At 32.7% G+C, this 13,685-nt stretch overlaps 1 protein-coding gene across 3 annotated transcripts; it reads right to left on the minus strand.

Annotated features, from left to right (window-relative positions):
- Positions 1-809: 809 nt before the first annotated feature.
- LOC106771864 (DNA (cytosine-5)-methyltransferase DRM2) lies at positions 810-11,206 on the minus strand. Of its 3 annotated transcripts, none has more exons than XM_014657878.2 (11): positions 11,138-11,206; positions 10,852-10,897; positions 8,042-8,082; positions 7,775-7,909; positions 6,785-6,884; positions 6,659-6,705; positions 4,695-4,811; positions 4,264-4,363; positions 2,618-2,709; positions 1,713-2,450; positions 810-1,394 (listed from the first exon to the last, which is right to left on the minus strand). In XM_014657878.2, the coding sequence occupies exons 3-11, from the start codon at positions 8,042-8,044 to the stop codon at positions 960-962; spliced, it is 1,767 nt and encodes a 588-aa protein (XP_014513364.1). In that variant the 5' UTR covers positions 8,045-8,082; positions 10,852-10,897; positions 11,138-11,206; the 3' UTR covers positions 810-959. The 3 variants fall into 3 exon arrangements, with proteins under 3 accessions (XP_014513364.1, XP_014513357.1, XP_022637107.1); XM_014657871.2 differs by having other exon boundaries at positions 11,014-11,151; XM_022781386.1 differs by lacking the exons at positions 10,852-10,897; positions 11,138-11,206 and adding an exon at positions 9,898-10,802.
- Positions 11,207-13,685: the final 2,479 nt, after the last annotated feature.

A 13,685-nucleotide genomic window follows, 5' to 3' on the forward strand; every position in this document is an offset into this window, starting at 1 on the left:
GAAATGAAAATGGTTATTTATACGAAACAGAGAAAGTGAAAGAGTTGGGTTAATGTTAGGTTTGGCGTGTGACCATGGTTAGAAATTTGAACTATAATACTTAACCATGGTTAAGTGGCATGAACCACCAAGTTATTTAAGAATAAAGCATTCTTTCAAAAACAAAATACGTATTTTAAAGGATTATTTTAAAGTATCATTATTACTCACCTGATCTCACAAAGAAATTGACAAAATATTAAAAACAACCAAAAGAATTCTAACATATTTATAATATGTTTTGATAAAAAGAAATTAATAGGGAAATTTATTTTTAAAAAAAAATTGAAATATTCAATAATAAAATATCTTATTTAATAAAGATTTCTAAAAGAAATTGAAATTTTATAATTTTATTCATGTAATTAGATTTCTTAGAATTAAATAATTCCAAATAAACTATGAATTGAAAGTTTTCTTATTTTCAAATTAATTTTGTATTCTTTGTAATCTTCTTTTAATGCAATTTTAGTTTTAGATGTAATCGATTTAACCACGACATTGTTCAAATAACTAATGTGTTCAACACTAATTGAAAACAATCTCGGTTAATAAATATCAATTGAGAAATTTTTTTTTTTTTCATATTACAGTTAAAAAATATCAACCATCGACAATAAAACATAACTAATCAACTAATTTGAACATTCTACATCTCTCTTATTCACCAATTTCTGATTTATTTTTATTGTACCTTTTGAAAATTTCATTTCTAAAACGATAGTACTATTTTCTAAACAAAATCATATAAAAAATAGTACCTTAAAATAAGAGATTTTAAGATAAATGTTTTTATTTGAAAGTGTTGCATTGCTTTGGCAACAAAAATGGGGTGAGAAAAGTAACCGTCTCTAATATTTGAGGTTGCATAAAGATCCTAAAAAGTTTGGATTAAATACAAAAGGGGAAATGGAGAAAGATCATCTGTGTTTGGCTGTCAAATTTTTCACCAAGTCCAGAATCCTAAAGTAATCAAAGAACAGAGAGGATTCTTTTCCCTCCAGTCCATCCCTGCTGACCCTGTTGCTACCAGCCAGGTTATTACAAGGACTGCCACCAACAACAAGATCAAAGCCTCCAAAAGTGCTCATCAGCTGCTCCAAACGATCAGCATCAAGCACCCTTACATCGTCCATGTCATACAAATTACCTTTCTGATTTGTCTGTTCCCACCAACTTCTAACAATATTCCTATTCACTTCTGATTTTTCAACAGACACTACATTCTTGAGAGGGATGCCGAGCCGATGAAGAGCTACCTCTGCTCCACCAATTCCAGAAAAGAGAGAAAGAAGATTGATACCATCAGGATACATATCTTTCAGAACTGACAAATGGTATGCCACAGTGTCAACCTGAAATCAACTGAACCCATAAGAGAAATTTACATACAAACATAGATGCATTAACCACTACTTTCACACAATCCATGATCCATTAAGAAGTTCCATAAAAAGAAAACATGCTGAAACAGAAGTTAGCAAAGGTGTCATTTTTATATAAATCCTTTTTTTCATTCTATTTTCTTGGTCTTCCTCTACCTGATGACTCTAGAAGTTGAAACATTGTTAGATAATTCCAAGGAGAATCATATTTCTTTATGACAGTGAATACATCCAGAAAGATCTTTGTGGAGGAGTCATTATTTTAAAAGAATGTGAGAATTATCATACCTGAAATGAATTGCCAAGTGACTTGTATCTGTCAGTCCTACTTATTCCACCTCCTCTGGTGTGGTTCCTTGGGAAGCCTAACAGTGTTTCAACCTCATCAGGCTCAAGAGGAGCAACTTTATTCCTTCCAACCCAAACCAGATTCCATTTCCGGCATTGATCAAGAACGTACTTTTGTACATGCTCAGGGGGGTCTCCAGCATGGTTTTCTACAGCTTTCCTAATTCTTTCAGTTAGTTTTGCACTGCCAATACATGTTTGCAGACAATTAAGTTTGGTCCTTGAGTCCCATGAGGGCCACCACTTCCTTGTTAGGGGGAAAGCCTCATGTATTGTACGCGGTGGAAGTGGTAGAAGTGGGAACCTATTTTGGATGGGGAGATTGTGAATATAGCCCCTTTTCCTGGCTGCTGCACAGAAAAACTTTGAGTCCACAAATTCTGGCTCCACATCATACAAAAATCTAGAAATTGTTTGCCAAACACCTTTTGGTGCTAAGGCCACATTCTCATAATAGAAGTAAGGAGGGCCAATGGCATCTTCCGGAATCCTTCTGTGTGTTATGAAGCTTGACTCTGTAGGTACACCAAACCCAATCATTGGGTTTGGAAGATGGAGAGCTTCCTCATCATCTTCATTGACAATTTTCTTCTCACACCCCTTAGGCTTTTTCCTTCCCAACACTTCACAATCATACAATCTTCGTTTATTGGATTTAGTATAGTCATTGTATTGTAGCTGCAAAAATAACAACAAAATAACTTGTGTGACAAATAAATGAGGGGGGAGACAGCAACAGATGGATGATGTTAGATAACTTTAAGGAAAAATTCCAGAATAGTATATATGCATTGAATGTCTTTATTCATCACAAAATACCAATATGGCATATGCTACGTTGCTACCTTTTCTTCAGGCGGTAGAAGAGCATCTTCAGCCTTTGCTAGCTGAGCAACATCTATAAAATCTACCAATTCTTCAAGTGACGAATTTCGACCTGTAACATTTAATTAGAAAAATGAGACAACAAAATAGACAGTGAAAAAGTTCATTTAACAAGACATTTTGTAAACATGGGAACACAAGCAAATACAGAGGCCATGAAAGGTTATTAACTTAGTACTATTATTATTGTGGTTGACCAAGTTAATTTGATTAATATGATTTATGGCAGAATAGCAACATTCATCTTCTATTAGCTTATTTATACAAAGTTGAACAATCTTACAGTGGCTTTCTTTTACTACATAGTCCCCCTCCCACAGATCAGCCCATTTTAGCCATAAAGTGATACCTCCATGTAAATCCTAATTATAGTGTTAGCAACTAAACAATCGAAAATTCTCTTGGTTTGACTAAAAGTAATTGCAGTATATTCGTAAGGTGACTGGATAAGAAGATTTTCTTTATCTATTAGATACAATAACGGTGGTTCCAAACTGATATGAATTTGTCACCAACGTGGACATTGGAACAGGTAATCTCCCGGCAAGGGAACTATTATGCCTTGATGTTCTGTGTATTGTATCGAGTATACAATTATATAAAATGCAGATTGATATGCATTCAGCAGGTAGGACTCAGCTGGGAGATTATAAAAGTTAGAGAATGAGGAAACTCCATCATGGATTACTATGTGGAATAGAGTGATGGCATGGTATTGATTCATTAAAAAGGTTCCTACTATAACTTCAAAACTATTAGACTATTAGGTCTTCTGCTTTGTTCTTAGGACTTGCACCCATGCTTAGCAGATCATGATCTCTACAAAACTAAATGAAGTGTTGGATCTTTCAAGAAGGCTATGATTGCTCTTTGTGAAACATGGTACTAAACTAAGGCATACTTTACGCAGTGTTTAGATATAAAAATGTTCATTGGGTTTGAGTTCCATTCTCGTTAGGCTTTGATACCATGATGAAATGATCACATCACAAGGGATGGTGGCACGTTGGTACCATGTTGAGAAGAGAAAAACTAAGAAGGAATATAATGAATTTCGTGTGTTGGGGTAGACACAAGTATTCTTATTCATAATAAACAAGAGATACAATAATAATGAATAACATTAATACCAAATGATGGAAAACATTTGGTAAGATATTTCCCTATCAAATCATATCATATCTCCCTGTTTAATGCAATCAAATCATGTCTCTAACATAATTAACTCGTATCTCTAACAAAAATATCATCCAATCACGTTTAATGAACACAATGTAACATTGGGAATTACAATATGAAGTGTTCGTCCAGAAAAGCTTTAACAGGTTCGTTTTGGCAATGACAATAACTTGTGCTAAGAGTGCGTATAAAATATCCAACAACTGGTAACCAATATCAATAGTTAAACCTCATAGAAAACAAATATATTCTTTATTTGTCTAATGGCTGAACTGCACAAGGGACATAAATCCACGTGCTCAAAATCAATAAAAGATGGCAAGTGAATCAGGCAAGCAAACAAATATGAAGTACAATAATTCTCTCGTTTTTGCAGAAATAACATGCCAATAACCCACACCAATATATAAATGGAAGCAAAACACACCTAATCTTTCAATGGCAATTAAAGCCTCCTCCAACTTGTACCCCATTTTCACCAAAGTCTGTAATGTATCATCGTTCTGAGAAATAGATTTTGCAATTTCCTGCAAAAATATAAAATGAGCAAGCTATATCTCATAATACAAAAACTGTTCCTATATTACATCCTAGCATAAGCAATTCCCCATAAATAAATATTTGTAAAATCAAATGGAAGCAGGATGAAAATTCATTTTTAGTAGGAAAATGAAATTGTACAAGCCCCTGTGGTGCCACATGTTTGAAAATGATTACATGTCTAATTGCATGTCCTATAGAATTAGGAGAAACCATCCAAGTAGATGATGACACTTAAGGCAAAAACTAACAAGATATAAAATGAATCAAATCATACAAACTCTAAAAATATATGTCAAAACATAGAGCAGAGATTACTTCATCATCAGAAAAAATATCAGTATCTGACAAATCATCCCAAGAGCTCCCTGCATTTTCTGAAGAAGAAGGATCCCGCTCAATACGCTGCTGTGGCTGGGGAGAACTTTCTAGAGCCTGCAAATATGAAAACAAAATGCACCAAGATAACTGTAACATGAACAGCCAACATATTATAGTATGCAAATGGTATATTAAAGATGTAAGGAAGAAATCTAGAAGAAATCAGCAAAGCAAAAAACAAAACAAAGTATAACAGGTGAAGGGTGAAAAAAAGGAGAAATTATATGCACAAGAAAACCACAGACCACACATTGAAGTTGGTAAATATCATTGCCATTATAGGGTGATCTAGCTGCTCATATAACCCCATCCTATATTTTGCAACTCTAGCCAAGACAAAATTAGGAAAAAAAAATTGCAATCATTTCAGAGTTTCTTGGCCAGAAAGTCACATAACAAGTTCCAAAAGAAACTTGTATTGAAAGGAAGAAATAAATTCTTGACAAAATATCCTATTAAGAGAGAAAGGAAAAGAAATGGGAGGATGGAGGTTATTAATACAATAAAACTCTTTAATCTTCAATTATTTTATAAACAATGGGATGCGCATTGTAAGCCAACAAAGAAAGATGAATAACTTTTGATAAAAGCTTACTCCGATCTTTAATAACTATAAGTTTTAATATAGCTTTTTCTCCACGTATACGTTCTTAATAAATAATTGGAACGAATAATAACAAGTAGATGGAATCAAATTCAAAATGTTATGCATAATTTGTTTAGCAAGCATTGACCACCAAGTTTGAAAATATATAGCCATCAGTTTACTGGTTAAATTTCATACAGGTGCAGCATAATTGAAGTTGCTAATCTTGTCTATAATAGGGTACTCAGTAACTTTATTTCATTACAAGAACCAAAATATCATTGCAAAATGATTGCAATAACATGTCTGCTACAAATGTGGAATTTGAGTTAGGATTCCATAGTTATCAATCTCAAATAGCTATGTGTGGCAGCCAATTCAGAAAGTACTACGGAAGGATACCAGAAAGTGGGACAAAAGATATTTTAAATGTTAGAATACAAACTAAATAGCATATACTACACATAAAAATACTCTAAAAACAAAAGAAAATGCACAATACAACAAATTCAAGATGAATATAAGTCACAGCTTACACACACAATCATCATCAATCTAGAAAGCATTAAAAACATTGTAATGATGTAAAAGAAAAAAGAGAAAGATGATGGTCATATTAGAAGAAAAAGTATATAGCAAATTACATAAAAAATAGCAAAATGGAATCAGGGAAATTCAAAAGACAGAACACTTGAATAAAATTCTTATAAAATGTGAAGAGTCACAGTTCAAAACAGATGAAGGTCTGGGATACTTTACACAAAAGTAACCCAAACAACCATGTTCCAGGAATAAAAATGGGGTTTTGAAGGATTTATAGGGGTAGCACCAATATAATGACAGCACGAGAAAATCCACAATTTTGGCCACTATGTAAAACCACTTGCTATTTGAATCCAACAGCAGTTCACAGTCTTTCCGTTAAACTACACTTCATTCTACACACTATGACTGCTATGGGTAGATGGATGCAACCTTAAACTCACACAAAGAAACTGTTTTCAACATTAGAATTTGTCACCTCCAAGTCACTACACAGAAAACTTACCATCATTAACTACCAAATGAAAACCAACAATGATTCATAATCCATTTATGTATATTATACAATGCTAAAAACTCTGCAAGGCTTACCATTATTAACTACAAATGAAAACCAGCAATGATTCACAATTCATTTGTTTGCAAGATGCTAACAACTCCACAATATGGAAATGTAACTATTAATTTAGTAAATATAAGGTGGGACGACTACAGCAGAGAAATTGCTTAAAATTCAATAATAGCTCAAGGACTTGTTAAAATATCAACTCACCTTGTATGACAGAAGTTCTTCAAGTAGCTTATCTTCGTTTTCCTCACCTAGAAGTTCATCTGGCAATATTATTTGTGAACTTTATAATCAAATCTATGTTCAAATAGAGTGAAGCAATGTTTTTACCATATTCCTGAATTACTTTAGAAACCATTTCTCTAGAAAATCCCATGCCAATGAAGTGGTTGAACACCTTGGAATTAGCCAAAACTGCAGACGAGCTTGCCTTGAGAGGTAGAGAATGTACATTAGTAGCTAAAAACTCTATTTCCTTTACGCAATGTTATTTCTTCATACATGTTCACAAGAATGTATTTTTTCATTGGGTTTAAAATATGCTTAATAGAATGGGTAATTGCAAAAACCATAAAGTTAGCAAAGAAAATGAATAGAATCTGATAAGCACCCAAGCACTTTGGGAACCCTCCCTAAGGCCTAGGTGTCAAAGGAGGAGAACTGAACAGTTAAACACTTCATAAAAAATTTCATACCACTCTGCAATGGACTAAGCACCCCATAATACCCAAGTCCCAATCAGAATCCCTTTAACGATAGCAGACAGAGATCTCATAAAAAATAGAAAATGCAAAGAATCTAACATATTTTGTGTGTGCAATAAAATAGAGGAAGTGACACTACCAAAAGAAAGGTAACAGCTTGTGAGTATTTGAAAGTAAAGTTATAAACCTTCTAATTATTGTATTCCAAATGCCGCAGTTGCCTTAAACTATACAACCAGATACACTAAGGTTACTAAAATCAAGGAGGGAATGCAAAATCATTAAATAAACCCACAAAACAGCAATAGAAAAGAAGAAACTGATTCATGAAGAGCTAGCTACGATGAAATGAGAAACATAAACTGTAATGACAGCCTTTTCCAACTGAGGTTGCTTCAATAGATCAAAAGACACAATGTTCTGTTGTGAAAAAGTGAAAAATTAATACATGTATGAATTCCGCAAAACCTAAGCTGTAAAATAGATATTATACATGAAAAAAAAAAATTATACGATTTCTGAAGAATTTTTTCCCCATTGACCTGCGAGATCAGCTTATCATTTGGGTTTATCATATTAAATACATCTGCAATGAGAAAAGTCTGAAAAAGCTTACCTCTCCAGACCCAGTAACAGCATCTCCATTAGGAACAGTTAAACATGAAGATGAAGACTGATAGTTCTCAATTTCAAGCTCATCTTCAGTGTTCCAGTCAAAATTATCACTCTCCACAGCGGAATCATCTCCTCCCTGCAATAATTGTCCAGAAAGAGAACAAAAGCTAAGAAGCAAGAAAAAGCAAGAAAGAAAAGTTTTTCAGAGCTACATATGCTCCGAAAAAGAAAAAAAAAAGTGTAGTAGTTAATGACAAGTAAAATGTACCATCTTCAATCTCTCAGCTTGGCAGAACACAGGTATTTAAGCTGCCCAAGCACAGAAGTAACAGAATTAGTGTGAATGAATAACTCTTTATTAGTTGTATTCTGTTAGTTTGTTATTTACAGCTGTGTCAGAATTGGCCAATTAGAAGTGCAGCTGTAGCTTATACATAGTTGCTGAAAACATAAGTCATCAATTGCACAAAATTCAGTATAATCAATACAGAATTTTCCTTTCTTTATACCTTTTTTTTATTATTAATAATTAGTATCAAACAAACCTAATCACATGTAGGAATACCAGTCAAACCAAACAATTTACCACGATTCATGAACTCAATTCACCGAAAAACCAATTGAATTGGACTAGTGTTCAAGACAGAAATCTTCAGCATGCCACTACAAGGCAATGGTAGTCAATCTAAACAGCTTAAAACAGTGGGAGGAAAACTAGGATTCACCCAAAAAACTCCAAACAGCGAATTCCAAGAGGTAGCACTACTAGCCATTGCAAAAATAAAAGGACCATTAACTATAACCAAGAACAACACTATACACTGATTATAACATCATATAACCCATGTAGCCAACGTTACCCAGTGGAATAAGGTTTCTTCAGTTTCTCTGGTATATAATCTAGTTCAAAATCCATCTAATTCGACAATCTGTAACCCCTCCATGGGACAGGATGATTATTTTGTTACCCTTCAAGTACTCTTTATTCAATTAATTAAATGTTTCGTTTTTATTTTTTCTAATGTTAAGAAGTGGATTCTAGTTTAACTCAATCTTACAAAACTGACTTATAAGATGAGGTTTGCACCCATTTATATACTGTAAATTGGCTTTATCTTTAGTCAATATAGGATTTCCAACACACCCTTTCATGCCGAGAATCTCATGCGTGGAACTAAACATTAAGAAACTGTCCACTAACAATCCAATAGCGAGTGAAACAATAGATCCAACAAACAACAAACTTTGTTATAATAGACTCTAACCAACAACACTTATACTATGTTAAGAAGTGAACTCATTTTGTTTTTTTATGACTTTTGCTTAATGTTGCTTTTATCTATTTCTAGTTTAAAGTATTTACATTATACTATATATAGTAATTGTACATGAATCTTACAATTCAAAATTCAAAAGATGGTTTGGCAATTATAGCACAAGTTAAAATAGACCCAGTGCTATATAGGGCAACAATGCAAGGAGACTTATGGGAAGAAAGGCTCAAATAATATAAAAGTGTGATTTTACAAGTCCCTCACCCCTAAAAAGGGAAAACCCAAACACAACATAATTTAAGGAGTGCTTTTCAATATCAACAACCTAAGCATACAAGTGGCCATGAAACCCACATTTGACCGTGCTTTCAAAAGCATGAACGGCAGCATGGCATTCCTGATGACAACATCAAGGAGCTGACTTCACTCCACCATCCCACTATTGTGGCAAAATGGCGCATGGTTGACAACTATAATACAAATATAATGAGTTGCACACAAAAAAAGTAGAATTGTGGTTGTTGACAATGTTTTTAAACCCGAGGATTGTAAGAGGATAAAAAAGGGGATAAAAAATTGTAACACGATTCATAAGAGTTATAAGTGTACAAAAAATTACATTCATAGACTTGCGCATGCATTGAAAATGATATAGATGATAACAATAACTCAATAAGTCTTCAAAATTAAGATCCATATCTTTACAACTAAAAATAGGTCCTTTAATCTCTATAGAATTTGAAGGAAAGACAAAATGAGCATAGCAATAGAATCAAAGAGAGAGTATAATAGGACCAGAGTAAACGAAGGCAACACTAACGACAATGGTCATGAGTGTTGTGATGCTCACAATGGTGAAGATAGTGGCAACGTGAGCTTCGTGAGTGTTTCAATCGCAAAAGCAACAGTTATGGTTGTTCTCAACAGCAGTGTCAAGAGGTATGTGTGCCATCGTGTGACCCCTAGATTCAGTATGCCGAGTTGTCAAACCCCAACTTCTAAGGATCGGAGGGATCAATGCAGCACACAATCCCTTGATTCAGTTTACAAGTTTCCTCGTGATTTAGACAACATCGGTTGCTAGTGGTGAGAGAGAACGGATAGCCATGACATGTATTGATGATAGCAACAATGGAGAAAATTGACCATGATCCCATTTACTTAGTTGGAAAGAGTCAAATGGTATGATGAAAGGAATCTGGGGGTATTTGGCTCAAAGACTTTTGGGGGTTTGGTGCCATATCAAAATGCAACATTTGCAACATGAAAACACTTATGATCATTTTGGATAGGCTAACCTCAGTCAAAACACGAGATCAACCAATTAGCTGCCTATTTACAACCCTTTTTGTGACATTCAATACCACCCCACCCGAGCCAACATCCAAAACATCAACTTGACTAATAGCATTCCTCACGCTAAACACATGTGTCACACAAAACATTACCTACACAAAAAGAAAAAAAGTATCGCTTCACACTACTCAAGAAATTGGGTTGCTGCACAACAATCCAACAGCAATGAGTGGCTGCCTTGCAGCTGGGCAATTTCCAAATGCTTTTTGGCAATACTAGGTACCATAAAATCCCCAAAAACAATACCACAAAAGAAAAAACATAAAAAAATACAGCTCCGGAAGAACAGGGAAACAAATTTCACATGCAAAACAGAAATTTTTCGAAGGAATAAAAAATCTCTTCTTGACTAACTAACCAAACACACCCACTCAAAAAAAAATGTCAAACCCTAGAAAACAAGTTTCACCACTGATGCAAAAACAAGACCCAGTTGCAGAATCACTACCGGTCGGAGAATGCAGAACCCGGAATGCACTTCCACAGGTTCAGCTCTGCACAAAACAAGCAAACAACGAAAAGGAATTATTCAAAACAAATTCAACTCAACCTCGTATCTTACACAAAATCAATCAAAGAGAAAGGAAAAAAAAACGAGAGGTTTCAAAACCATTCTTCGTGCCAGGAAGAAAAGGTAGCGGTACTGATGCATGCAAGGAGAGAACAAAGACACAAAATGAAAAAGAGGGCGTCTTGAAGAACACAGACCGGTCAGGATTCTGAATGAGACTTACAATTCTAAATTATCATGATGAAGAATGCAACACCACCAACATGGAAAGGCTTTTCCCCACTCGCACATTTTCATTCTTTGTTCCACTCTCTTGTTTTCAGAATCAAACGCTTAAGGACACATAAGTCTCTACTAAAAGAGCCACGTGTCCTAATTTAAACCGTTTGATTACTGCACTACTTTTAATATTAGTGTGACTATTTTACATCTTTGATAAAAAGTGGCATATGAAAGAATAATGACACATGAATGATCGCGAGTATGATTTTCTCATCATACTCGAGAGAGTATGTTAGGTGAAAAAGAAGAATATCTTCTTTTTCGCTTATTTAATGTAAAGTATTAAATATTTATTAATTATAATATGATTTTTTGTGATATAATATTTTATTATTAAAATAAAATTTTTATATAATGTTTTATATAAATTTAAATTTAAAATATTATGAAATAAAATTAAAGTTTTAAAATGTTAACTATTTAATATTTACTTTTATGAAAATTATTAGTTATTTTGTCTCTATATTCATATTAATTTATATTCTAAAATTTATTTGCCTTAAATATCTCAAATTTTTTATTATAGTTTATATATAAATATATTAAATCATAATATGAACTCATAACTTTAATAAATTAATATTCAATACTTAAGATAAAGCTTGCTTTTACATTTCATTAATACTTATCTGTTTTGTTAATTTACATTTATGAATCATAAGTTTTAGTTGTTACTTTTATATCAAAAATTATAAACAAAAACATTATTTTAACATGGAGTAAAAAAATGTTAATACTTATTTTGATTGTTAATTTACATTTATGATTATATATATATATATATATATATATATATATATATATATATANATATATATATATATATATATATATATATATATATATATATATATATATATATATATATATGCGTGTGTTTTTTTTTTTCGTGTTTTTTGACGAGTTTGAAGTAGATTTATTTAATGTTTAGTTGAATTTAAAGTTGTAATAAAAAAAAGTGATTTTTCAAACATCATATTTATCTCTTGTATTGTCTCATTTATACTTTTCCACTTACTTCATTTTATAATAAAATTAATTTATTATCAATAATAGGTAGTTTATTTTTCATGTTTAATATTTTTAACTATCATTTGTTTTTAAAATATTTTTTTATCTTATCCGGTCTAAAAAACATAATTAAGAGTGTTGTCCAATAAGATTTTTTATTATAAAGCAATTCAAACTTATACTAAATATTATTTTAATAAAGATATAGCTTCAAAATTTATGTTAATGAAGAGTTTTTTAGGTAAGTCTTTCTCTTTCATAACAAGAAGACCCTTTCTAAATAGAACAAGTGATTAAACCATAATTAGAATTTTGTTGTCACTTGTTCACAAAGTCGACGTTTAAAATTCAAATAAGATCAATTTTTTTTTTAATTTTTCTTAATATAGTTATAAATTTGTAATACATGATTTATTATTTTACAATGAATGTATCAAGAAATATTACACTTATATTTTTTTATTTTACAATTTAATGTACATATTTTATTATTGAATAATATGTTTTGGTCAACTGGTGAAGAATTTTGAGGGGAAGAATAGATTATTTTTTTATCAAAGAAAAGCGAAAATAGACCATGTTGAGAATAAAAAGAAAAAAGAAGTGTGAGTGAGTAGAAGGAACTCTTTCTATAATACAACTATCATCTCATTTTGTATTCTATTATTTTAAAATAGTTTAAATACTGATTTTGTAACATTCCAATAAATATAACCAAAGCTATAATTTTTTTAGGAGTTAACATGAACAATAAAGGAGAACAGTAGTGAATAAGCATAGAAGTATGAAGTATACTTAGAATTTAAAACTGTAAAATCAGTAATATTGATTACAGCATTTACAAAATAGACCGAACGGTCTTGAATGCAGTTCATTGACCTAACGACCAACATCAAAAGGTTTCCTATACTGAACGCTTTTACAAAACACAAGGCAATGAAAACAACTATACTAAGGACCAGACGGTCCTGCATAACTTTCAGGCACGNCCTCCACGGGTTGCTCAGCCTGCACAGCATCCTCCAGAGTGTCTTCCAAAGTAGCTTCCAAGGTATCCTCTGCTCACACCCAAAAGGATGATCATTGCAATGAAGAGAATAACCGAACGGTCGGATACCGAACGACAACATAGACAAAGACAAAACGGATAAGGGTAAGCTTATGTAAATTTAATTAATCGTTTCATCATACAAGAGAACATACAAACTCAAACCAATCAACAATTCATACATCATTTCTGTACATGCATACTACATACTTTTAATCATGACCGACCACTAAGACACTGTCCGGACGGTATGAACCACGTAGCCCGACGTCCCTAGCACCCGGTGTGGTGTAATAGCTGCCTTTACTTATCAGCTGCCACCCGAGGTTAGTCCTCAAACGATCATCTGTTCGTATGATCGCGGACCTCCCGCCATTCCCACACATGAGTAACCTTTCTCTACCTGAGAAAGCGTCATCACGGAATATCA

Source organism: Vigna radiata, chromosome 1, assembly GCF_000741045.1.
Source record: "Vigna radiata var. radiata cultivar VC1973A chromosome 1, Vradiata_ver6, whole genome shotgun sequence".
Taxonomy (NCBI): domain Eukaryota; kingdom Viridiplantae; phylum Streptophyta; class Magnoliopsida; order Fabales; family Fabaceae; genus Vigna; species Vigna radiata.